The sequence below is a fragment of the Trachinotus anak genome, unplaced genomic scaffold, assembly GCF_046630095.1.
Source record: "Trachinotus anak isolate AG129_WGS33_773 ecotype Australia unplaced genomic scaffold, CSIRO_AGI_Tana_v1 ptg000015l, whole genome shotgun sequence".
NCBI classification, from domain to species: Eukaryota; Metazoa; Chordata; class Actinopteri; order Carangiformes; family Carangidae; genus Trachinotus; species Trachinotus anak.
The window spans coordinates 14,274,615-14,300,342 of NW_027273866.1; the positions used below are offsets into that span (position 1 = coordinate 14,274,615).

Consider the following 25,728-nt stretch of genomic DNA (forward strand, 5'->3'; position numbering starts at 1 on the left):
TAGTGGTGATCAGAGAGAGTAGTTCTTACCCAGAGGGTGTGGCTGGTATGAGTACGGAGGTGCAGGTCCAGAGGTCCCACCCTGTGAGACTGAGCTCTGCTGGGAGTCCCCCCCTGTGCCGTTCACACTGCCACAGGACATCCCCCCTGCATCTGAATCCTCAATGTTCCCTCCACTGTTACAGCCGGCGCCACAGCCTTTACGTAACCTACGCAGGGAAATAAAAATAGAATATTTTAACTAGAGTCAGATAAATCAAACAGGGTAAATCTACATTAAATTTACAGCAGGACCTGACCAAGGATGAAAATGTCCATTACCACTTGTTTTTGTGAGCAGCACACTTCACCTGCTGAAGTATACTGAGCTACAAACCTGTGCCAGGTGCTGACAACAAAGTTGCGGATATTCCCGATGCTGATGGGGCCTCCCAGGATGTGTCCGAGCTGGGGGTGCGAGTTGCAGTAGGAGGTTGTCAGTGGAGATACGTAGATTGGATAACCGATGGGCTGGTCACATGAAGAGTTGATCATGTTGCGTAGAGCCTGCTTGGCGTTCTGGATGCTCCCGCGTTCCGGGTTTCTGTTTCGCAGGAACACCAGCTCCTGCTGCTGCCCCGCCCAAAGACCTCGGACACATTCTTTATTCACCTGCAGCACAGGAGGGAAGTTGTCTTAGAACTAGTGAAAAAATCAAAGGATCAGACTTTAATAATTTTTAAAAAATCTGTTGTAGTGCCCACCTTGATGACACGGAAGCTGAGGTATCGTCGATTGAGCATAATGATTTTGTACTCGTTGGTGCCTTCGTCCAGGACGTGGCGCAGGGCGAGGAGCGAGGGAGCGTTGGACAACACGGCGCTCCTCCAGGCTGGGTCGCCCTCATGAGCGATGACTAGGTTCTGCTGGTGGGAGGAGATGGCCTCGAAAAGAACCGCCGGCTCATCGTACTCATCGGGGGATGTGAAGTGATCCTAACAAAGAGCGGACGTGAAGCTTTTAGTTACAGATCAAGGTTAAGCCTGAATGGAACGAGGCTGAAGGTAACGCCCTGTGGTACTGACACAGCGACACCTGCAGAGTCTCACCTGGTGTAATTTGAGAGACATTCGGATTCCAGGCACCACTACTTTCCTGAGCAGTTCCATGTCTGCGAAGATCCACTCATCTCTTACTGAAGAGATGCGGAAATCTCCCTTAAATAATGCATGAAGTCCATAAAGGAAAGACTCCAGATTGCTGTGATGGAAATAAAAGAGCAAAAACATATAATCATTACTCTAAATGTTACTCAAACAATTTATCCAGCCTTTCTTCATGACTTATTTGTATAATATACTTTTGAAAGTTAAAAATGAAACATTAAAGGCATGAATATAGTAATATAGAGTCCTGTCTCTGTTCTATGTCATGTTTCCTTCTCTGGCCTATATAAGTGAACTCTCTTAACACCTAAAGTACTGTGAAGGTTGACTTATTATAAGAAAGATTACTAAATGACCTGGACATGTGATGTGCTGCTGTTCCCAGAGCTCTCCTTCCCAGCACGCACAGGCCGAAGCAGAGCAGCACCAGAGCCGAGTCTTTCTCACTGTCCAGTGGCTGCGAAGAAGCAGAGGCGACAAAGACTCATGAAACACACATCACATCTTTCCAGTACTGCGAACATGTAGTTTCTATGGTTTGTAGTTTGGTTCTGACACTTTTGTCAACTGTCTTGCTTCATTAAAACATGTCATCAAATAACAAACAATACAAGAATGGCATCCTTTAGGGGAGGTAACATGCATCATCCTTTAAGTCTGATTAAAAAGCTACTGTCAGAACTGGACCAGCGGAGTCAGGGACATCAAGTAAGTGATCATACTTTGACATTTTTTATTTATACCATCCATTATAATTCAGACTGTATACCTGGCTGAATGAGTGCTGTCTGTTTTAGCTTCAGTTAAAGATACTCCAGCTTTACCTTGGCCCTTTGAGAATTGCAGTACTGGATCCAGCCCAGGTAGACCCCGCAGAAACTGTCCCTGGAGATGCCTGCGAGCCGATGGTCGTAGTCCTCGTCGATGTTGGGATTGAAGGTGGGATCCAGGTCGACGTAGTTCCTCTCACCACATCCTCGCAGGCCTTCTTTCATGGTCTCATTGGCAAGCCACTCTTCCAGTTTAGGGGAGGCGATCACATAGTAGATAATCCCCTGACACCAGAGAGGGACGATGCATTTTCGTCATATATAAATGATCTAAACATGAATTTAAAGACTCTTACACAGTCCAGTGATGCCCCACTGACCTTGACATAGTAGGTGGTGAGGATGCGTCGCAGGTCGAACACCTGCAGCATGGAGGCGGCGCTGTTGTCAGTGATGCTGTAGCCCTCCAGCACATATTTGGTGACCAGCACCTCCCAGGCCAGCCAGCGCTGCCCGAAGGCAGCGTTAAAGGACAGAATGTGAGGGAGGTGGCCCGGCTCGCAGCAGCAGCAGCCCTCATCTTCCTCCACCCCCTCAGTGATGGCCTCCACTTCCCTCTGCTGGCAGTAAGTTCCTGAGGAGGAGAGATCAACAGGTTCACGCTACAATACTGCTCCTGTTTTCTCTAAACTGTGGACTTTATCAAAACTGGCAAACAGACATGTGAAAGGAGTGAACCTAAATTCATTATGTTTCATGCTGACAGACACAGAAACAATAAAAAAGATAGTTTTTACATTTACAGTTGCATTTACAGTGAAAACAATGAAGTTACTGACAGACTGCTGATCATGTGTCACGTGTGTCTCCACTTCTGCAAAAAGTTCACACTGTGTCAGGTTTGTTGTGAAGCAGCACTCCTGGCTGAACTACACGAGGTAAAGCTGATAAAGCACGCACAGGAGTGTTTCACAGGAAGATAAAGCATGACTACACTGGCTTCTATGGTGGAATGCTCGTTTCAGAAATGGAAAATGCTGATGTTAATAATCCTCATTCATTCCATCTTCTATAACCAGAACTAGGTCTAATACTTGGCAAACAATTCTTGTGGTTTGGTTAAACCTGCTGGGAAAACATTAACAAATAAGATGATGATAAGACCTCTCCCATTAACACCTGTTTCATTTCCCTTTTTTTTGCCTACATATCTTTGGCTGCCACACATTCATTAATCAGTAATCTAAAGGGCTCTGGTGGGAATACAAACATCTGACAGTTTTGGTGCTGTGTTCTTCCATCTGTGTCCCCCCGTGCTCCCCTCTCACCTCTGAACTCCAGCCCTCGCAGCTGAAAGGTGACGAGGCCGTTGCCGATCTCTATGAGGTGCACCAGCGCGTTCAGGTAGTCGGAGGCCAGGATGAAACAATCCCCGGTGCTGAAGTTTCCCCAGCGGCCCAGCAGCAGGTCTCCACACAGGCTGTGCTGCAGGGAGCGAGTAAGGTGCTCATAGAAGATGGAGTTCAAATTGTTGTCATCAGAGCCTGGAGAAGGAAAGAAAAAAAAAAAAAAGACAAAAATGCATGACTGTATGTTTAGTTACTGACTCCACTGGGACAGAGAGAGGGATTAAAGCTGTCTCTGGTAAAAACACATTTGATCTTTGAGCTCATATCATCCTTCGAGCAGGATCTAGATAAGAGCAGTGATTCTCCCAAATTTCCTAAATAATACACAAATAAAGAGTAACAGTGTGAAGACAGAAGGAAAATCACTTGAATATCATGTCCTCACCTGGATTTCTGTCCAGCTGAGAGGCCAGTCGAGTGTTCGAGTGATCCACTCTCTTGGTACTGCAGAAAAAAAAAAAAAAAATTCAGAGGCATAGTCACAGAAACTGTTTTAGATTTGAACATGGAATAGTATTTGAATTTTTTTCCCTACTTGTAGTCTCTCTCCCAGAACTTGACGGGACGGACATATGAAGTGATGAAGATGGCACTGCCCAGGAAGGGGTTGAGGGGGGTGGAGAAGACAGCTGACACTACAGCCTGGACAAACAGCATGGCAGAGTCTGGAGGGGCTCAGGTCAAGGATCACTTGAAATACATGCCTGCTCTGCTTCTTATATTGTAGTATTGTTTGCATGTATTGTAGTATTATACATTTAGATAATCTTACAATACCATTTCCTTTACATTTCATTACAGTCTAATCTAATCAAACAGCATACATGACATAAAAATCTACCTGAGAGTTGAATCAGCACCTCCCTGAAACAGTGTCAACACAAACACTTTTCATTACCCGCTGCACAAAGGATTTACACCAGTGCTGTTGAGCAGGTGTACATATGAAGTTGGTGACTCACTGTACAGTTTATATTGCGATAAAAGGCTGCGGTGGAAGGATACGAGGCACAGCGAAGGGCTGAGCAAAGGCGTGGAATGCTGAGCCCCATGTGATCTGCCAGGGGGCGATGTAGGTGTAGACAAAGTGCAGCTTGTAGAAAAGCTCCCACAGCTGTAAAAAAAGAAAGCAACAGTACACATCCTTTGACTGCATAATAAAAACACTGTCAGAATTTGCCCTGGCAGGTACAAAAATAACTGGGCTGTATGAATTATTTGCATTATAATGAGTATTACAATAATTAAGATGACTTATAATATATGCATAATGTCTCCTGTACAGAATCAGAACCGTGCAGGTTGTATAGCGCGTTACTTATTGTTCTCACCTTGCTGAAAATAATGGACATGAAGAAAAGGTCGAGCAGCAGCGTCTCAGACAGATGACGGTAGTCGAAGGTGAAGAAGAGGACGGTGAAGAGGATGGTCACGTACTGGTAGGTAGGACTGCTGTAAGAGGAGCGCAGCAGCTTCAGGCCTGCCACTGTGATCATCAAAGCGCCGACCCTGGAGGACGTTTTCAAACAGAGGGACGTCCAGAGACCAACATCAGTGCGTGGGAATTCATTAAACATGTGAATGTGCAGAACAGTAAAATCATAATATATTATAAACTATTCCTAACTATTTACATGGTGGTTATAAGCTACATGTCAATTAAATGAATTACTCGTAAACATTTGGGAATAGGGATGATTTGTTTTCTTGCAGGGTCAGATGAGAAGATCAAAACCACCGTCATGTCCATGCTGTGAATAAATGTCTTTAGCTTAGCATTCAGACTGGAAACTGGGGGAAACAGCTGGTCTGACTCTGTCCAAAAGTAACAACATCTGCCTGCCAGTACCTCTGAAGCTCCCTAATTAACACTTCATCTCTTGTTTGTTTAATTTGTTCCAAAACCAAAGTGCAAAATCGACATATCTGGTTTTATGAGTGTTAGTTTCCAGGCAACCAGTGGAACCTTTGACTACTTCTCCCAGTGAAGATATTTTATCATCCTCAGAGAGAAGCAGGAGCTAAGTTAACTGGCTGCTGGTTTTAGCTTCATATTAAACTAAAATTTTTATGCATCTCTTTGCTAGAGAGCAAATGAATGTATTTACCAAAATACCAAGCTATTCCTTTAAATGTTTCAAAGGTTAACCAGCTCTTATATGTAAAAGAGAAATGAAACAATGTGCTTTACAGCTTCTGGGTTATAAAATAAAAAGGTAAGAATATTTTATGCTAGAAAAGAACATGATGATCAACCTCTTCAGTTTATAATAAGTTATACATGTGGAGAAAACACAAGAATAAGAGAAATATTAGTAATGGGATGAAAAGATGTTGGGAAACAGGAAGAGGTCTCACTCTGTATCAAGCCTCTTCGGGCTGGCGAGCTCTCTGGCGCTGCCGCTCAGCTCGTTGAGGATGACGAGAGGATAGAGGACGTTCTTTTCCACAAACAGCAGCCACACATGCAGCTTTTCAAACCACATCACATGAGCCGCATCTGACAAGACAGACAGGTGACGCAATGAGAAACGCACTGTCATTACTCAACGTCCAGTCAAAATCAATAGAAGGAACAGGAAAGAGACAGAAGCAGTCAACAAACAAAGACAGACAGAAAAACATTGACCACATTTTCAAACTGCATTTGCTCTGTTCATTTCAATGACTTAAAACAACACCAAGAGAATTGTTCCAATTTTCATTTGAAAGTCTAAACACACGGTGATGCATTATATATGTGATTCCTCATGCAGCACAGCCACTTTGGCTGAGCAAAGACAAAAGACATAGTGAGAAATTGCTTTTAAATTTCTTTATGAGTCAATTAGAGACAAAGCAGAGAGGCTGAGAGCCAAGTTTCTGATGTACTTACCTCTGACTTCAAACTGATAGTACTCCTTAGTTTTGAGCAGAGGGTGAGAGAAGCAGTACCAGGGCAACTGCTTGCGGACCTGAGGCAGTAGGTAGTGGGTGAGCAGCCCCACCGTCCCCAACAGAGCATACAGGACGTAACTGAGGAAAGGCTGAGGGTCACAGAGACAGTGGAAATCAATCCTTATATACACACCGAGTGTCTTTCTACATGCACAAGACTACCCTCAAAGATCTGACCGTCTTATATGAAAAATGAGACTGGGCTTTTCAATGATGAGAAAATATTTCCTATACCTGCAGTACAATGAAGACTGTGCTGACATGGATGGCAAAGTAAAGGACAGCGATGACCACACAGACGATCAGGTCAGACTGCAGACGCTCGTTCTATAAAAGGAAACACTGGGCATCAGATCAGCTTTGACAACGGTAATTGTGCATCTGATAATCTTAAATGACCGTTCTCCTTCCAGTAATTATCCCGTCCTGGTTTTAATTAGACGAAGGAGGAAGGTCAACTCACCACCGAGGCCCTGAGCTTGTCAGGTAGAGGGTCCTGTACTTCTGACAAAGGGTCCTCTGGGTTTTTGTCTTTTAAATTGGGCAAAATCTTGGACTGTATCAGCGAGCTGTAACACAAGAAGGAAAAAAAATGTGAGCTGGTTCACATACCATGAATCTCCCGCGGGTGATTGATCTCAGAGGGAATGTGCAATCACTCGCTGTTAACACTACAACCACTGTGTGAAACGGTTTCAAGCTATTTGAACTGAAGGAGAGATAATCCACAGCATATGTACGAGCAGGAAAGTCACAGGCTATTCTTTAATAAGGCTTTCTCTCTGGCAGTCATGGGTCACGCAGTTAATGGAAAATACTTTTGGTTTTTGCCTACTCGAGCGCCAGATGGGCAGGTTCGACACATATGACCTGCTCAGGCAAGTATTCGAAACTCTCTTTAATGTCTATTCCTCTGTGAGACACCACAGCTGAGATCCTACGAAGACGCCCCGACCGAGGTCTGTAAACTTACATGAGGACAGACGGGTCGCTGCTTTGCCGGCTCAGGTGGTAAGACACTGCCACCAAGAGGCCGCAGAAGACAGAAAATAACACTGGGATGTGATGAGGCTCCCAAGTCTCCTGAAACAAAGAGAATGACAAGGTTTAAATAGATTTTTTTTTCTTTGTTTTTCCCACCAACTGCAAAAAATATAGAAATCTGTCATGCTGATGGCATGTGTGTTATGATACATGGTTAGTTTCCAGAGCATCTCCCTGCATATTCACACACTAAACATAGGAAAAAAAGCTTCATAAATGTAAAAATGGATGATGCAAGATACAGAAATGTCCACAGGAGCTGCCATACTATGACTTAGTGTCTCTCAAGTTTCCTGAAGGGAGAAGATCCCTTTTGGAGACGTGTTCAAGATTTTGTTTTCAACTCTTTTATCAGCCACAGCTATGAGTGGGTTGATCCATCAATTTGGTCCCAACTGCAGTATTTTCAATACTACTGGATGGATTATATACGGACATTCATGGTTCCCAGATGATGTATTTTTATGACTTTTCCTCTTGTGCCACCAACAGGTTCACATTCATGGTTTAAAGTGCAACATTTCTGACAGCAGCTGGAGGAACTGTCATCCATGTCAAACTCCGATCCTCTCACTTTTCATTTAGCACCATCATCAGGTCAAAATATCAATTTGTCCAATAGTTTGATCCATCCTCAGCTGTAGTTTGTGTTTAGAGCTTATTATGCAACTTGAGCATGATATCATCCTCAACTAAGACAGTGAACAGCTTGAAGCACCTTCTTACTCTTAGTCATGTTTACATTTTTTGGGAAACAGTGGTTTCTAAAAATAAACAGAAAAGCTGAGCTTTTGTTTGCCTCCACAAAACAGAAATTTATATTAAAGTAGATATTGTTGGTTAGCAGATATTAAAGGTTTACTGCAATGTGTTGCTAATTAAGTGTTGGTAACACTCAAAAGAACAAAAAACAAAGGGAATTAATAGATAAAAAAAACCCATCTCATTCTATGCCAAGAATATTTCTTAGCGACAAGTTTCTTCTCCAGTATTAAAGCAACAATACTGACGCACCTGTGCTGTGTTTTGCTGTCTTCAAACATTTGAATTTTTAATGCAGCTATAATGCTGAGCTCCTCTAATTTCAAACTGAAGTGGTGATTAAAGTAGAGTTCTGTTTACTGGCTGTAGAGGACACAGTTTACAGTACTATTAGACAGTATTCCTGTCATCAAAGGGAATTTTCGAAAACAGTTAGGTGATATCTAGATTAGATTTGGACGCTGTGTTGGCTTTGCTCTCACCTTCAGAGCTCCGTAGCAGAAGCCATAAAGCAGAGCGACGGTGACAATGCTGCGCAGGGTGCTGTAGAGCGCTGACAGAAGGCTTGTGGAGGCTGCAGAGAGCACAGAGAGGATGTCAGCAATGAGAACACTCAACCTGACAGGCACTGGGCCAGGCAGAATGCAAATCAGCACTCTGGCCTCTTATGAAACCTTCCATATCATAATATATAAGGCGTAACAGTGTCTATGAGCATCTGCAGAGGTCGGAGTCACTTCCGCAGAGAAGCTGTGCATCTAAAAGTCACTCACCATTGCCCCCGAACACATGGATGTCCAGCTGCTCAAAGAGATACATGACGAATGTGTTGACTTGTGGCAGCAGCCCCACGAAGAAGATGATGGGAAAACACAGAGTGAAGACTGCAGGGAGACACACACAAGGTGACAGCGTGATTAAACATGAAACACAGGTCCGTTTAAACATTTTTTAATATGAACATTTCCCAGACATCAGGTTGGAGATTATACAGATGGCAGTGACTTGGTGTTTATTGTTCTGCATCTTTGACTGTGAGCCACAAATATTATTGCTTCATTGGTGCAGAGTGGCATGTCGCCAGGGGCAACTGCAGCAATTACTGCTGATTGTTTGATGAAAGGCAGTGTTGATATTCTCTGGACAAATAAACACTGCTTTTTTAGAGAGACTGTGGCTCATATGCAGTTTGCAGCCATGTTGGTGGATGCTCTACTGATCGTGAAAACAGAACTCGATTGTTGAGCATCTTACTTCTGATATTTTGTTAATAAAGAAGTACAGTTCTGTTTCTACCAACTTTAAAAACAGAACATTTTTATCATTCTCTGGGTTTGACAGTAATTAAGCAGATTGCACATTTGTGTCAGGGCCCCCCAAACTCCGCAACAGCCCTCCTGTTGAATTGAAATTTGTCCTTCCTACTTCAATATTCAGTTTTCATTAACTAAAGATTCAATGAAAAATGTATTGTTATTCCTCTTATATACAATAATCAGTTTATTTGGGGACAAGACTAGTACATTCAGTGCTACAGTGTGGACAACAGGAAGAGATACAATAAAACAGAAAAAACAAGTACAAAGACAGTTAAAGCACAAGTTGCATTAAGTTAAAGCACAATGAACACAAAAAGCTGTCAAATAAGAATGTTTGAAAAAAAATTAAATTTAAAAATTAAATAAATAAAATGTTCTTAAAATTTCCTGCTTGACGTGATCTTTCTGAGTTCTGCCATTTTGAATAATTATTTTTGTTATTTTATTGTTTTGCTGTGTTTTTTTCCCCTGTTCTTCTGTGAAGAAGTACGTTTGTTTTCAAAAGTGTTAAACAAACTATGAATGACATTACCATTAACATCACTGCACATATAGGCCACAGGGGAATACAGCTGCTGCATTACCTATGACAAGGTCCCGGGCAGAGGCGAGGACCAGGGAGCTGCTGAGTGCGACTCCGTAAAGGGTGAAGCGGGGTGAAGTGGTCCTCAGACTGCCGTAGTGGAGCAGCCAAATGAGGCCACAGCACAGGCAGAAGTAGACAGGCCGGCTGTACGCTATGATACGATTATGGCCCTGCAGGGACAAGGGTATGATGATATAAATGGTTCATTGTGGTCCAGTGCAGCTCAGTATTCAGAACATATACCCTGTATATTAAAAAGGAAAAAGGGGAAAACTGCAAACAGTATTTCTTTTCTTCAAGTATATTGTACTTTCTTTTTTTTTTTTTTTTTTTTTTTTTAAGAGAGAGAGAGAGAGAGAGAGAGAGAGAGAGAGAGAGAGAGAGAGAGAGAGAGAGAGAGAGAGAGAGAGAGAGAGAGAGAGAGAGAGAGAGAGAGAGAGAGAGAGAGAGAGAGAGAGAGAGAGAGAGAGAGAGAGACTTTCCCCACCAAGCCCTACTATACTAAAAATGTGTGCCCTCACTGTTGATAAAGGCACGAAACTAATTATATTAAGTGCATAATTCATTAAAATGATCATTCTAACAAGACATTACTCTTGAAGAAATCCAGTAGTATCAGTGCCATATGAGCCCCAGGGACAGTGACACAGGTATGACCAGAAATAGCACCAAGTGTAAGGTTTCACAGGAGGGAGAATGCAGGTCTGCTGGGAGAAGGTTTCAGTCCGAGTGGCTATGAGCTGGCCTGCTTTTTCACCGGAGGGAGCACTGACAGTTTACGCACCAACAATCAGAATAAATACACCAGGTTTTTTCAAAACAATGTTGTGGAAGCGGAAGGCGAAGAAGTCCTCGAGGTGAGATGAGGTGAAGGAAAAGAGGATGACATGGGGATGGGGGGGGGGGTGGGGGGGAGAAACAAACAAAGAGCAAGAGAGCGAGATTTGGTCTAAACTCTGGCCAGCTATTTAAAGCTTGTGTCTGCAGCTGAGAAGGAGCTGCATTAATAAAAGACACCGTTTCAGAGCAGGGGAGGGGGGAACACACAGACTCGCAGGGGAGAGGCAACATGATCTTTCAAGAACCACGACAGAGAAAGAAAAACATGCTGAATAACTAGAGGCCATATTATTGTATTTCTCTATTTGTCCACCCTCCCTCTTACATTAAGGTGTAAAAGCCATTTCTTTTTTTGTTGTCTAATGCTTTTTTTTTTTTTTTTTTTTGCAACCCTGAACCCTGAGCATCAACTTTAAATTCCCCCAAATTTGGATACTTCAATGGCACCAAAAGCATCAGAATGAATAATGATTTATGAGCAGGAATCACTTACATGTCGAGGGGAAGAGGAGTCTGGTTGGACGCTCTGCCAATAAATGAAGAGAAAGGTGAATTCACTATAATGTCAGAAAACAGAACTGGATCACAACTTTATTGCAGAGAGTTCAGCTGAAGCGAAGCATTAAATCATCTCGCATTAAGAATTCCCTCAAAGGCACACCACACTTTGATAAACTGCTATCATGTGTTTCAGCACGTCAGTAAGAAAATTCAATTGCTTCTTTGTAACAATGGCTCTCTGTTTCACTTCCTAACAAAGTTGTGCAGTTCACTCAAATGTTCACCTTTAGTAAGGAATACTGGCAACTTGCAATGACGAGGCAGAACTGAAAGACCCAGATGTCAGTGAAGAAGCCGTGGACAAGCAGCACTGAACCCAGGAAGGCCACCAGGACAGCGAGCAGCACTGCCAGCACGTTCTCTAAGACCTCACGGTTCCTGTAACAACAGAGGAGAAGAGTCAGTTCTTCAACACAAGGCTCGAGTTCCCTGATGATTTCAGTCAGGTTAGGTTTGAAAAACAACAGCTGTCCTACAGAGGACAGACAGAAGAAAATAACAGAGGCTGCACATACTCCTTTGATAATACAGGCAGCATATTAGGAAGGATGTGTTTGTGATAACTTTTGCAAAGACTCAAATGTTTGTCTAAAAATGGGTGTTAATAGTACAACATGCAGGATTTTTTCTAAAATAAAATGTGAGTGGCTACACCCACTACCCTGTATTTTCTTGTGTTTGGGATATTTTGGGGCTGCAGCCTGTGGGCAGTGGGTGTGTAGCCCCCAGCCAATAACAGCACACAGGGTTTCAGGGACTCTATAAAAACGTAGCGACCAGGTTACATCGTTGTCTCTCTCTCTGTTCTGGCTGTATAAAGAGCTGCAGGTCTGCATGTCTGTTTGACTGAGCTGCATTCACAGAAAATCCGGCAATGCGGCACCTTACTGCAGGGTTGTGTGGAGGTGTGCAGAGGTGTAACTGCTGTGAAACAATCAGAAAGTTACATTTTATTTCTCTCATTCACTGCTTTATTCTCCCCAACACTGCTTCTCTCTCTCTCTCTCTCTCTCTCTCTCTCTCTCTGAGCTGGGGAGGAGGAGCCAAGTTTGAATGACGTGTTTAAAAACAGCAACAAATCCTGCATATTGTGCCTTTAAGTCTGGATTTACAAATGTCAATAAAGGGGGAGGATTAATGAAGCACAAACTGATCCAGAGTCTGGGAAGAACTATGAAAAATGCTCGGTCATTCTTGGACTTCAGCAGGAAACATGTAGGGATTGGTCCGTATGTTTGACAGGCTGGAAGGAGAAGAAGAACTGAAGAGGTCTGAGATATAAACTGGCACCAGCCCCTGCAAAAGAATCTTAAAATCAATGCTCTGCTTCTCTTGTTGTTATGTTCTTTCTTCTTGGTGCCAGCGTGGAGCCTTGCAGCTGCATTTTGAATGAGCTGCAGGCGAGACGAGGCTAACTGGGTGACTGACTCCCACGTAAAGACAATTACAGTAATCAAGTTTGGAAGAGATAAAAACAGGGTTTCAGAAAACCCTTAATAAGAGGAATGATTTTAATTTTGCAATAGAACTAAAAACAGGGTAGATCTGCAGTGAATGCTGCGTCAAATGTTGAGCCAGAAAGAAAAATGACACCAACATTTCTTCTATTGATATTTTCTATTAACATTTGACACCCAGGTAATGTTGGCTAATGTGCTGCCAGAATCTGTGGAGCCACACTGCTGCACACTACATGTCTTGTGCAACTGTCTGTACTGTAGCTACAAAAGTAGTGTAACAGAAAGGGGGGGGGGCATATCTTATAACTGTATAACTCATAATAAATATAATTAAAAGGGGCCTTGGATAGACCCTGTGGTGTTCCCCAGGAGATTAGTGCTGATGAAAACTCATTTGTCATTTTAGGCAAGAGGCACAGCATTAACCTGACTGCATTAACATGCATTAGAAACAGCAGACAGAGCTCCTCCAAAACACATGTTCATGCTTGTAAGTTTCAAATACATACAGGTAATACCCATAATTCAGACAGAGGAAGGACAGTATAATACCAAGAGTGATTTGTGTTAAATCTCCCCTAGATGTTTTTAAATCTCAGACACAAGTAGATTCAAAAGCCTACATTATCCCATCCACCTAAAGTGTTAAAGTGTGATTTGTTCATGTTTTGTTGCTGTCTCATACTCCCGTTTCTCTTGCTGTTTATCCGTCTGTTACTGTGCTGCAGCCGTTCTGGCCTGTCCTTGATTTCAGTGGGACTGACCTGATTAAATAAATGGTTAATGCTGTGCTGGGCAGAGTTTAATCAGTAGATACACCTGTGTTATTAGTCTAAAATAAACTGGGGAGAGAAAATAGCGTCTCATCTCAGGCTTACAGAGCCAGTGACATGTTTTAAATCACTTTTCAAAATGTATCTTTATTAAAATGTTTTTTAATCATGCTAGCACACTGTTCTATTTCCAACATGACCTATCTGTTTCATGACTGCTGTTTTGATCTTATATTTTTGTTGAGCGTTTTATACCATTTTACCTTGGTATAAATGGTATAATTGTCTACTTTTGTTTGCCTCATCGCAGATTTTGAAAAGTGCAGCATAAATAAAGTTTATTTTCATTGTTATGTTTTCATCATTAACCAAACAAGACTAGATAACTTGTTGCAACTTGCTAATTACAAGAAGCCTGTAAAGGATTTTTTTAGTTACAATATCTCCCGGTTTTTGTCATCAACTGCAACATGTTGACACAGGCACCAAACACAGGAGTAAATACACTTATACACAGTTGCACACTTACAGAGATGAGATGTTACCCATACAGCATATGAACGATATAAAGACAGAAGTTAAAATGTATTGAAATAAGATGATGATGATAATGGCTAGCTGCGAAGTCCTACCTGTCAAACAGTGCTAGCAGTGTGAGCCGGTCAAAATGAAGGCCGACCCAAAGGTAAGGGAGAAGCCACAAGCGGTAGTACTGCCTGGCTTTGTCGGCGGCAGAGGTGGCTACAGGGTCCTCTTGGGCCAGTGGTGCATCCTGGAGCTCTGGGCTCAGATCTCCATCCTGCTGCTCCAGCAGCTCCGGGTCCATTGTCAGCAGACGGTTCAGACGGATCTGAGGGAGGGAGATCTGTCTCACGGTCAGTCAAACTTATTATTATTAATTAAACTGCATTTTGACCAATGACACAAGTCACTTCAACAAACATGATGACACATAAATATTGAAACAGAGGCATAAACAGAGAGTCAATACAAACAAAAAAATGAGCATAAAATGTTTTCTTTCAATAAAATTTGACTTGAGCTGCTACACAGAGTAAGGACTGGACCACAGCCACCCCACCCACTCCGAGCCATCTGGATTCTCATTGCAGAAATGGTCAAAAAGCCGGAACAAGATGATCGAAAGCATCTTTCCTCTCATATAAAACCATTTTATCAATTATGTTCTTGATTATATCAAATCAAGAACATAGGTACCAGGGGTAAAGGGTTTTGAAATCCAATAAATCATTTAGCAAATTGGTTCAGGAGCAAATTGGAAGCCAGTGGAGTGATTTCAAAATTGGTGTAATATGATTTGTTTTTGGTCTGAGGTACCGAGAAAGAGAGAGAGAAAGGAGACAGGAAACTGACACAACAAGGCAACTGGTCAAACTGATAAGCATGAATGCCAAAAATATTATAACATTGCAGAGATATGCAAAGCAGACATGTGGAATTGAAAAGACAATGTTTTTCTTTGTCTCTGTATGTCCCCTGTTTCTGTCTGTCAGTCTTCTGTCTTTCCCTGCAAGTCTAGCCATTCCCTCACACACACACACACACACACACACACACACACACACACACACACAAATGTTTGTACAGCTATCTTTTTGGGGACACTCAATTGACATTATGCATTCCCTAGTCCCTTAGCACAACCTTAACCATCACAACTAAATGCCTAACCTCAACCTTTAACCCCAACCTAAACCTAGTTCTAACCCTAAACCTTAAACCAAGTCTTAACCCTTAAACTAGTGGGGTTTTGGTCACCAAGAGGCACCCAAGACCCCACAAATATAGTAAGACAAGCACACACACACACACACACACACACACACACACACACACACACAGACACACACACACACACACACACACAGACACACAGACACGCAGACACACAGACACACACACACACACACACAATAACAACAGCTCACTGGTTGGGTACTCACCAGGTCATGAGGATAGAAGCGAACTGAGGTAGAACTGGAGAGGTGGGAGTCGGTGTCCCTGCAGGGCATTGAACAAAATGAGAACACTGATGAGAGAAAAGCATCTGCTGCACTGACTGTATTTAATCATGATTCATTTCCTGGTGACCTCAAACTAAATAGCCTCTTTAGCCAATAGGCTCTTTTCTTTGCTTTGTACTGTATATTTTTTTTTATATCTTTAAATTAGAGGTCTGTAAAAAAGACACGTCTCTCAGCCATGTCACACACAAGTGGAGCCAGAGCAGAACTAAAAGATCAAGTATTGTACCGAACTGGACAAAACGGATTAAGGAAGTTTACTGAACATTTTTTATCAATTTAAGTCAAGTCAATTTGTTTATAGAGCACATTTAAAAACAACAAATGTTGACCAAGCTGTGAATCATCTGTTGATGTTGTATTTTCTAAAAATAGAACCCAAAGGAAGCATGTTTAATAAAAATGAAATGGCAACTAATACGGAACCTTGTGGTTCTTCCAAGGGTGTAGAGGGGGAATGAAAGAGTATAGCTAAAAGGTTCAGTACATGGAAATAAATGGTTAACAGAAATGGTTAACCAACTGGCAAGCAGACTAATTCAACTGAGTAACTAACTGTGTATGGAACCTCTAGCAATGCTGCTATCCTACTATGTGCATCATGTGACATCCCTGACATACTTCTGTAACAACGACAGGATACTGTGCTTTATTCTCCACTCTAGAAATTGGACACCCTCTCAACACAACAATCAGATTATCTGTTCTCAAGTCAAGTCGAGAACAATGTACGACTTAAACACTGTTTCACATTTTGCAGAAAGAGAAAACACACCAGGCTCATAACAGCAGCAAGAGGAGTATTTAAGCATCAAACAAATCCGATGATTTATCACTTTGACACTAACCATACGTTATTGGAGGCTCGTCTGGTTGCAGGTTCAAAATTGACCAGTGACATGTCACATCCACCAGCCTCATATAAGGAGGGAGTGAGCTTTCCTGGAAAAAAAGAGAAATGCACAGTCAGTCCACTGAAATCACTTGACATCATCAGTGGGAATAATTTCATTAAACTACATGTTTACATGCAGGGCCTGTGACGGCTTTGGCAACATTGCTGTGTTAACCTGAGCTAATGGGATTATTGAGTAATTGTGCCCCCCTCCCAAAGAGGCTATAAGCAAGTCAGTCATTTCCTGCTTGTCTTGAAAAGCAGTTCGGTTGGTCTCATTGTATTTCTGTTGGTTCTGTGGAGATTTATTGCTGATTTACTGGAGGTTTATTATCCTGTGATAAGCTATGAAAACGGGATATAAATGTGGATGCCACGAGGCTCCAGAAAAAACCTTAATAGGAAGGCTTATTTCAAGAGTGTCCACAAATCCTACTCACACTATCTCACAGATTACAAGAGCCTAGTTGGACAGAACTTCTTTTTTTGACTTCTTGTGTCATCTTTTCTTTCCAAACAAATTTATTAATAGATTTTGACTTTTAACTTTAACTCCCCAAACTCTCCTCACTTACTTGCTCCTGACAGTCAAGGAGGATATATGGAAGTTGCTATGGTAACACCATTCCTGCTCAGGTTAATGTAACCTTGGTTGCAATCCAAACTCTTAATGTTGTTTGTGTTTTTAATAGCATGGTTATTAAAAAATGATGAAATCAGACAAAAAAAGGTGAAACTATAACTGTTGCTAGATGGATAAATAAACCTAGAGAAAATATGTTGTAATGCCAAGTATGACCCAAAAATATTGTCCAGTCTGATGTAACAAATATGGCAAGAGGAAACGGACAGAAAACGTGTCCAAGGGGTCTGTCTCAAATATTCTTTTTGGTACATTTTCCTCTTGTTTGTCAGTTCGGGAAATGACGTTTGTTCCCTTATTTTTGTTGCTAGGGAGGTTTGCGCAACAAAAATAAACTTTCAAGAATTTGTTCGAGCACTTTCTATTTATTTAAGGACATTTGATAAGGCTTGACCCATTGTGCAATGCATTTCCTATGAGGAAATCTTCAGAGAACTACAAAGGAAAACATTTTCTTAAGAAGCTTTATGCAATTGGGAATAGGTGTTCAGCAAAGCCATGTTCTCATAATCACATGGACATTAGTGCTGCATGAAAAGTTAGACTCTATCAAAAAAAAAAAGTGAAATCATTGACAAGAATTATTAATGCACTGAGATTACAATCACAGAAACACACACTCAGACCAGCAAGTGTCTCATAACAACAATCCGCTCCAGGTCAAATTATAAATAGGAGCTATAAACCATTTACCACTGGTTCAGAGGAAGGAGGTCACACACGTCTTACAAAACCTGGACTTTTTCACAATCAGTCCTAGGGGGTATCAGCGCAACATGTTTATGTGTATGCATCGCCAGCAATCAGTAACACTCTGGAGTCAGCGCTGGGTGTAGGAATGCTGCAACCGAAGGGTAACATCCCCGTCCAAGTGAGGTCAAGTATTGGCTACAGACACAATATCACAGACAAAGATAAATGGAGCATGGATGATTGTGCTTGGCTTTAACTGATTGCGACAGTCCACCGACCGTGGATAATAGTGCTCTGCTGTGACTGACTGCAACAGTCATATCTGTGACCAGCTCTCCTCAAGCAATTCCAAACCATCAAAGCCACTGAAGCAACTTTCTACCCAAAGCATAAAAAACCAGAACAACACAACCAAAACAAGAGTTGTGCGTTAAGACTTTCAAATCTGCCATATGGATCCACCTGCCCACCAACTACTCCATGAGAAAGTCCTCCATCTTAACACCTCAGCTCTCTTCGTGCGCTCCCTACCGAAGTCGTCCTGCAAGCTGGTAGCGCCAACGGTCGAGGCCTTGTCCTGAGAACCCTCCAGGTGTGTGCTTCCATTCCTGGCCAGCAGGGAGGCGCTTGTGCTCAGCACTGTCACCTGGGACGGGGTTCTGGATGGCTGACTTTTCACCTGGGAAGTAGAAGGCTGGGAGGCCTGGCTGAGAGCCTCCTGAAGACTGTTGGAGGAGAAGGGAGAAGGGGAGGACATGAGAAGTGGTGGAGGCCCAGGAGGTGGGGGTGGGGGTACTGCTTCTCTACAACATCATCACAGGAGGGAGGGAGATGAGACAGGTAATTTCAGAGTAGAGGGATTTCAGGTGGCTGGTTGCCATAGTGGAGGTCCCTGACTCAGGAGCAAAAATAGCTTTATTGTCTTTAAAGTTTGATTCTTGAACTTTCACAGACATTATGGCCAATTTCGGATTCCTGACAACACATTTATGATCTTGTCACTTTCACTTATCATGTTGTTTGTTTCTAATCATCACCATCTTGCTTTAAATAGTTAGTGTTCACATTAACTGCACTTTTAAGTGACCTGTAGCAGAGGCTTAAGGCTACAGACATGATATTTTTCTAAGTAAGAGAGACTAAAGTTACACCATAACCATTTTTAATCACTTTTGTTTCTGTCTCATGTTGTACATGAAACCATTCATTCTGAGCTGCAGAGAGACCTCCATGATGGCACCAGATATAGATGAGATTTGTGACACTGAGAGTAAATACTTCTAAAAAGCTATTAAGAAAATATAAAGTGGTGCAAAAGTGACTTAGCTCTTGATACTTGTGAGTGTGCGTGTGTGTATCCCCTCAAATTTTATATGGAGCTAATCCTCAGTGATGCTGATGAGTTCCATCACTACTGGATCAGTGAATTCAGTGGACTCGCTGAAAAACTGTGTGACAAAGCTTAAGGTGTCCAGTGCACTACTGAGAAGGTCAGAAAAGTTTAAGGAGTGAAGGGACAGGGTGGGGAGATTGGTAGAGGAGGGAACGATTTTGCATTTTGCAACTTTATTGACCCCTGGCAGGCTGTGCATTTGTTCTTCTTGCTTAAAATTTTCCAGGCTCAGCATTTAGAAATGTGACCTTGTGAGATACATGCAGGAAAACGCAGAGCCTTGGCTGGAGATGAGTAGCTGTTGGCAGTTGTGCAACAGAACTGGAGGAGTTATACAGACCTGAGAGGGAGACGTACATCCACAGCACAAGTCCAGTGGAACATAAACAGTGAGCTTTATGTATTTATTTACAGTGAGTACGTGTGTGGGGTTTTTTGTGATAAAACCAAGACATCTTTCCTAAATTCACTGGAGGGGACACACACAAGCTGTTGCCTGTGACCTTCCAGTTCTGACATGGTCTCTCTAATCAGGCTACAACCTCAGGGGTGGCAGTTCATTTTATGCACTCTGCAGTGCAGTAGTCAGTCATGTTAGGTCAGTGTCATCCTGGACAACAAAGACTGAAACACAGTTTCAGTTTGGATTTCAAAGTTAGAGCTGACATAAGTTAGTTAGAGGACTAATATCAGGCACTACACTAAACTGGTTTAGTGAGGTATTAACATAACATTAGAATGACAGGAGAACTAATTTGGGGAAATTTTATATTACAGAAAAACATTCGGCTCTCAAAATCTCCTGAAGAGCAGCTAGGGACTGTCACAGTTCAAAACAACAAAAAAACACAGTAAATTCTTGTTGGGGAGGAGTGTGGCATTAAACCTTTGATTTTTAAAATGATCAATATCATCTTCATCTCTCGTCTTAGTAAGGTCGCTCTAAAGGGCAGAGCAATGTGATACAGCTGGATGTCTGTATTATTGAACGAATCACGCACAGTTCTGAGAGGACACGGTATGTCAGCCAAGCAGATTAGTCAGACCTTGTGCTTTTGAGTTTGTAAGGACTCCATTCTTTGATCCATGCCCACAATGTGGAATTTAAAAGATCAGATGATATGATAACAGGATGAAAAGAGGGAGGTCTTGAGAAAAGGAGGACCAGAGACATCACATGCAGAGTGGAGACACCCATCCAGTGACAGATGATGTCTTGCTTGATGTCATGCACAGCGGAAAGACGCTGATGTGGGGCAGGAAAGAGTGCCACCTGGTAACATGCTCATACCAGGCAACACAACGACAGAAATGACTCCCTGCTCCATGCACGGCGTACCTGAGAGGAGATCCAATGAGAGAGGTGGGTGGGGTGGGGTTACTCCCTGCGTTGTGTCGCCGCCGCACTGCCTGCCGACGAAACGTGCTACGCTCACGCCGAAATATGACCGTCTCCTCGCTCCCTGGGGCTGTTATGGTGAGAGACATCATTGGCCAGTCAGACTGGATATTTCCTTTTTTTGAGAGCTTTATGTGGACAATAGTAGGACGTGATATTTCCATATGCTCTGCTGGGGTTCAGCTACATTTCACAAGCTAAGCAACAACAATGACAAAATCTGCTGCTTGAACTTCAGACTACTAGTGAAGAGTTTCACTCCAAAATGAGGGCAACCATTTAAAAATAAGAGATCCGCTACAACACGACAGACAGAACAACACTGAAATGTGGTGCTGGGGACCTTTGTTGCATATCTTGCCCCTCCCTCTCTCCGTTTATTGCCTGTTACTATCTCTACAGCAAACTTGTGCAATGTAACTTTTGCAGAACAGCAAGTGGATCTTGGATAATGTCGCCCTGAATTTCCCCACAAGATTCTCTTGAGTCAGTTAAGAAATCACACATGCCTCCTCATATGAACAACAAGTTGAATTCAGAAGCATTGAAACACAGTCTTGCTCAGTTCTTTACAGCTTCACTTGGTCTGGTATGACCAGTAGGCCATGGTGGGTTAAGAAGGAGCGATTCGTAAGTTTTGCTATTGCTACATAGCCAGCATCAGGATTAGCAGCTGTTTACTTACCAGAGGAAACACTGCAAGTTCAGTATCAAACTCCGTTACCCACCAGGAGCTGTCTCCCACAGTGGAAAGCAACGCAAATATTAACTTTCTATCACTTCTTCTACTGAAGTTAGCATGCTAGCCCCAGCCCAGCAGGACCGTCTCGTCACTACAGGGTCCAGTCTGCCCTGAAGAAGTCTCACTTCTCAGAAGATGTATAATACGCACATAAGCTATGATGCCTAAAGCTCTTGGCAGGCAACCATCACCAGCTGCTACCCCCCCCCCCCCCCTCAGAAGAATAGCCCATTTAAAAGAGCTACTGCTGCATATAAGCCATTAATGAATACTGACTTTATGACTCTTCTCTACTTCTGTTATGCCAGATTTGATCATTATCATAATAACGTCACTGTGACTTGTGGCCACAGTGGCTGGTGTTGGATAGGCTCACTGTAAGAGGAGCTGGTGAAATACGACTGGAAGCAGAGGAAAAACAAACATATCTGCTGTGTTTACTTCTTATTTCATTCTTCAGATAAAACCATGCTAAAATGCAGGGTAGGAGTAGCACAAATACAGGACTATTAAAAGGCCCCAGTCTGTAGCTACATTTTGCTAAACTTGACTGTGTGTCAACAAGTGAGACCAAAGTGACAAAACCTAAATAAGTGTACTCAATAAGGACGGGGTGAATTTTCTTACCAATCTTATTTTGTATGAGAAGGAATGTGCTGTTTATTCACTGAGAAGTTACTGCTGCAATAAATTAACTCTTCAGTCCTAACTAGTTTAAGAATGAGTATACAAACATTTTCCAAAAAATTCCCACCGACAACTTCAGGTCGATGAGACTTTCTACCAACAAAGTAATGCCACGCTAGATTTTAATGTCAGTGAATGCACCCACATGTGTGACCCAGCTGCCACATACGTGGGTTGATAAATAAATGAATAAATAAAATCAAGCAAGACAGCAGTGATCCAAGACCAATAAATGACTAACTATGAAATGTTTCTGGACAGTTGCCATGTCCAGACGTATCCTGCCTCTATAACTGCATCTCTCAAAGTACACTCCAGACGGCTCAGAAACATTAAGCACCAAAAGCTGTTCTCAACATACAGAAGCCGAAGAGCAAGAACCAAGACAGACAAGAGCTCCGTAAAAATAAAATATATTAGCCTGCAAGTTTGAAGAATGTGGGGGAGGGAGGGAATGTCTATTAGACTCAGTGTGTATGACACTAATAAGAGAGCTGCTGTTTGTCTAACCTCAGCACAAAGCACACACTGTGCCATCATGCTAATAGTGATCTACACAGGGAACACTATGCTTGGGTCAGGATTGTCACTCCATGGAAACTCACCATGGTTACACTGAATGAGCAAGGCAGACAACATCACTTATGCAGGCAGGCGCGCGCGCACACACACACACACACACACACACACACACACACACACACACACACACACACACACACACACACACACACACACACACACACACACACACACACACACACACACACACGGTCAATAATGAGCAAAGTCTAATGTCCAGAGAAGTACACCCAAAACATTTTATCAATTCTATCATTATGTTCCTGTTAGGGCCAGAAAGCAGCCATCCAGTAAAGTGAGCGTGATACACGGTATCACGGTAACAAGCATCCGAAGCATCATTCAGTTATAAACAATCCCAATCTGAAAAAAAAGCAGACTAATAATAATGCCTAGATTCTGTCATGCACCAAAAACAGCGCATGTCTAACCAAGTGCAGTAATCAGTGGCTTTAAATGTGGATTGGGTTAACACAACCTTTCTTGTGATTCATGTCACTGACAACATGAACTGTAGCCTAGTCATCAAACACTAGTAATAAACCAGACAGGATGCAATGTGTACAGTACGTTAGAGCGCTGTGTGTGGTACGTACCCCGCAGGGAAGCAGCAGTTGCATCCTGAGGCTCGGTGAAAGCTGCCTGGTTGGGCAGACTGTTTCTGGAGCGGGTCACAGACTCCAGCTGGGAGGCCCGGCCCAGCAGGGATGCCGCATCAAGGACTTCCCCTTCTTTGGCTTCCAGGTCCGACTTGGAGGTGGTAAGTGGCCGAGGCCCAGCTGGAGCTCCTAGCCGGCTGGGATCATTAAGGCAGGCAGCCGTACCACTGTCCAAACTCAACACTCTGGCATGCGTTTTGGCACTGCCTGTGCTGGGGGTACGACGGGAGTTGCGTCGTTTCCCTCCGGTTCGAACTCCTGCCTCAGATCCTGCCGCAGCTTTGACTTTGGAGGAGGAGGAGGAGGCGGCTGCAGTGTGCTTGGCTTTCAGGGCCCTGTAGCGGCCCTCTGGTGAGTGGCAGGAGCGGGAAGTGGTACTAGATGAGCTGTCTGTGCTTAGGTGGTGGGTGGAGTGGAGACTGGAGGCACAGCTGAGTTCGCTCTGATCACTGGAGTCCTCCTCTCCACCCCCAGTAAACACAGCACTACAAGGCTTGGCCAGGCCTCGTAAAGACATGTAGTCCCGGTGACGGCTGGCATCGAAGCTGCTTGCCCTTTTCTTGCCAGTCCGCCGGCGTCCGCTGCGCCCTGTTGACAGGGAAGAAGTCCTCTGAACAATGTTGGCTGACTTTGGTTGAACGTCGACTTTCACCTGCTCCGTGGCAGCTACATCTGTTGAGCCATCGGCACTGGTCCTGATACCAGGCTCGTCCTGGCACCTACCAGGCTCTACCAGCTCTTGGGTTGCAGAAGAGGGTGTGTCCACAGGTTGTTTAGCAGTCAGCTCATTGGCGTGAGGGTTTTTATTGGCCTCCCTGGAGGGAAGGTTACTGAGACCTCGGGAGCTAACACTGCCGAGGCTCGTAGTCCTGCCATCTGCAGGAGCAGATACAGCATCTCCTCTGTTCCGTGCACGTTCATCCCCTGAAAGTGAGAGCAGGCTCTCCACATGTGTAGAGCTGGTCTGCTCACTGTGAAAGCTGCTAACAGTGCTGTTGGTGTCCCTGTCTGTACCACTGCAGTAGCTCTCAGTGGAGCCACTACTGCGAGTACTCAGGCTCCTCAGGCTATCAGCACTGCGCTCCCCTGCCTGGGACTTTCCTCCTCCACCAGAGCCTTTCCCACCACTACCCACCTCCACCTGGTACAGTCCTGAGCTACCTTCCCCTGCCTCCCTTGAGGCTGAGCGAGCAACTCTGCGCTGTTCTTTGTGTCTGTAACACTCCATTCCAGAGGTGGATGGCACAGCTTGGTCCTGCTGGTACAGCCGCTCCGCCCCCTCTCTGTCACACACCCCTGATCTGTGTGGCCTGGCAGTCTCCAGCTCACACACAGGGTCAAGGCCTCCTCTTCTGGGTGGGGGGTACAGAGCAAAGTCTGGTAGACATGGGTCAGGGAAAGCGGAACCTGCCGAGCTAGAGGTCCGAGGCAGGCCCCGAGAGCGGAGCTCCTTCCTAAAGGTCTGAGATTGCGTGGATGTTTGAGTGGTCACCTCTGTGTCACAGGAGGAATGTGACAAGCTGAAGTGATAAGCAGCAGAGTTACAGATATCAGCAGGCTCCCTGGACAGCTCTGAAGGACACAAGGAGGTTGATGGCTGCAAGGAGGCGAAGGAGTCATTGGGAACAAGGCAGTACATCTTCGCGTCTGACAGCAAATCTACACGGACAGCAAGAAATTAAACAGTAAGGGCAGTGCTGAAATATCAAGTCACTAATGCAACAGTGTTTTTCTTATATGTGAACGCTCCGCATATTTACCATGATCATGACTGCAGCTCTCAACCAGAGTCAAACTGATGTCGTCTGAGGTCTTTCCCACATCTCCTGCAAAGATGGAAAGAAAGCAATCAAGAGATGACACGTTCAATCAATTATTAATACATTCACAAGCACTATAGCTGGGCACCAACACATAACTGGCCTCTACAGAGGATAAAGAAATAGATACTCCTGTCGTCTTCTAAGAAATACTACATCTGAGACGCAACCTGAGTTGGATACTTTGAACAACCAAATATGATGGAGCTATGAGCCGTTCTCAATAGATGCCTTCAATGCCCTAACGACTGTACGAGATAATCTTTGAACAAAGATGTGGGTCTTTAGATTAATCTTTGCTGTCAGCGTCTCTCAAATCCTGCAAGTCTGTGAGACTGCTCATACTTCCTGGGAGTTTGTGATGGACAGTCTGAGTAGATGGAACCCGTGACGGGAAGGAGATTAAAAGGCTAAACCCAAGCAGATCCCTTGTCCCATTTCAGACCACTTCCTGTCATCACAACTGCCAGATAATTAGAATGGCATTGAACAGACTCACTGAATTATTCAGACTACGCAGGCGCCTCACACTAACACTCGCTATGATGGAGCCAAAACAAAGCTA

At 43.5% G+C, this 25,728-nt stretch overlaps 1 protein-coding gene across 6 annotated transcripts in view; it reads right to left on the reverse strand.

Annotated features, from left to right (window-relative positions):
- The window catches only part of pcnx1 (pecanex 1), a 36,218-nt gene that overhangs the window by 3,220 nt on the left and 7,270 nt on the right, over nucleotides 1-25,728 (reverse strand). For 3 of the 6 annotated variants that reach the window (XM_071498798.1, XM_071498796.1, XM_071498801.1), the window contains exons 5-33: nucleotides 25,104-25,169; nucleotides 23,281-25,002; nucleotides 20,614-20,743; nucleotides 18,413-18,606; nucleotides 16,499-16,592; nucleotides 15,570-15,627; nucleotides 14,238-14,470; nucleotides 11,597-11,750; nucleotides 11,305-11,337; nucleotides 9,970-10,141; nucleotides 8,840-8,950; nucleotides 8,549-8,640; nucleotides 7,234-7,343; nucleotides 6,724-6,829; nucleotides 6,495-6,587; nucleotides 6,199-6,349; nucleotides 5,682-5,823; nucleotides 4,655-4,832; nucleotides 4,329-4,437; nucleotides 3,859-3,988; nucleotides 3,709-3,767; nucleotides 3,243-3,458; nucleotides 2,295-2,548; nucleotides 1,969-2,199; nucleotides 1,501-1,601; nucleotides 1,088-1,238; nucleotides 743-973; nucleotides 376-650; nucleotides 30-208 (exon numbers count right to left, since the gene is read on the reverse strand). In XM_071498798.1, the coding sequence (XP_071354899.1) occupies nucleotides 30-208; nucleotides 376-650; nucleotides 743-973; nucleotides 1,088-1,238; nucleotides 1,501-1,601; nucleotides 1,969-2,199; nucleotides 2,295-2,548; nucleotides 3,243-3,458; nucleotides 3,709-3,767; nucleotides 3,859-3,988; nucleotides 4,329-4,437; nucleotides 4,655-4,832; nucleotides 5,682-5,823; nucleotides 6,199-6,349; nucleotides 6,495-6,587; nucleotides 6,724-6,829; nucleotides 7,234-7,343; nucleotides 8,549-8,640; nucleotides 8,840-8,950; nucleotides 9,970-10,141; nucleotides 11,305-11,337; nucleotides 11,597-11,750; nucleotides 14,238-14,470; nucleotides 15,570-15,627; nucleotides 16,499-16,592; nucleotides 18,413-18,606; nucleotides 20,614-20,743; nucleotides 23,281-25,002; nucleotides 25,104-25,169 (5,775 nt within the window). The remainder of the gene's footprint in view (nucleotides 1-29; nucleotides 209-375; nucleotides 651-742; nucleotides 974-1,087; nucleotides 1,239-1,500; nucleotides 1,602-1,968; nucleotides 2,200-2,294; nucleotides 2,549-3,242; nucleotides 3,459-3,708; nucleotides 3,768-3,858; nucleotides 3,989-4,328; nucleotides 4,438-4,654; nucleotides 4,833-5,681; nucleotides 5,824-6,198; nucleotides 6,350-6,494; nucleotides 6,588-6,723; nucleotides 6,830-7,233; nucleotides 7,344-8,548; nucleotides 8,641-8,839; nucleotides 8,951-9,969; nucleotides 10,142-11,304; nucleotides 11,338-11,596; nucleotides 11,751-14,237; nucleotides 14,471-15,569; nucleotides 15,628-16,498; nucleotides 16,593-18,412; nucleotides 18,607-20,613; nucleotides 20,744-23,280; nucleotides 25,003-25,103; nucleotides 25,170-25,728) is intronic. The other 3 variants (XM_071498797.1, XM_071498800.1, XM_071498799.1) reach the window with 3 other exon arrangements.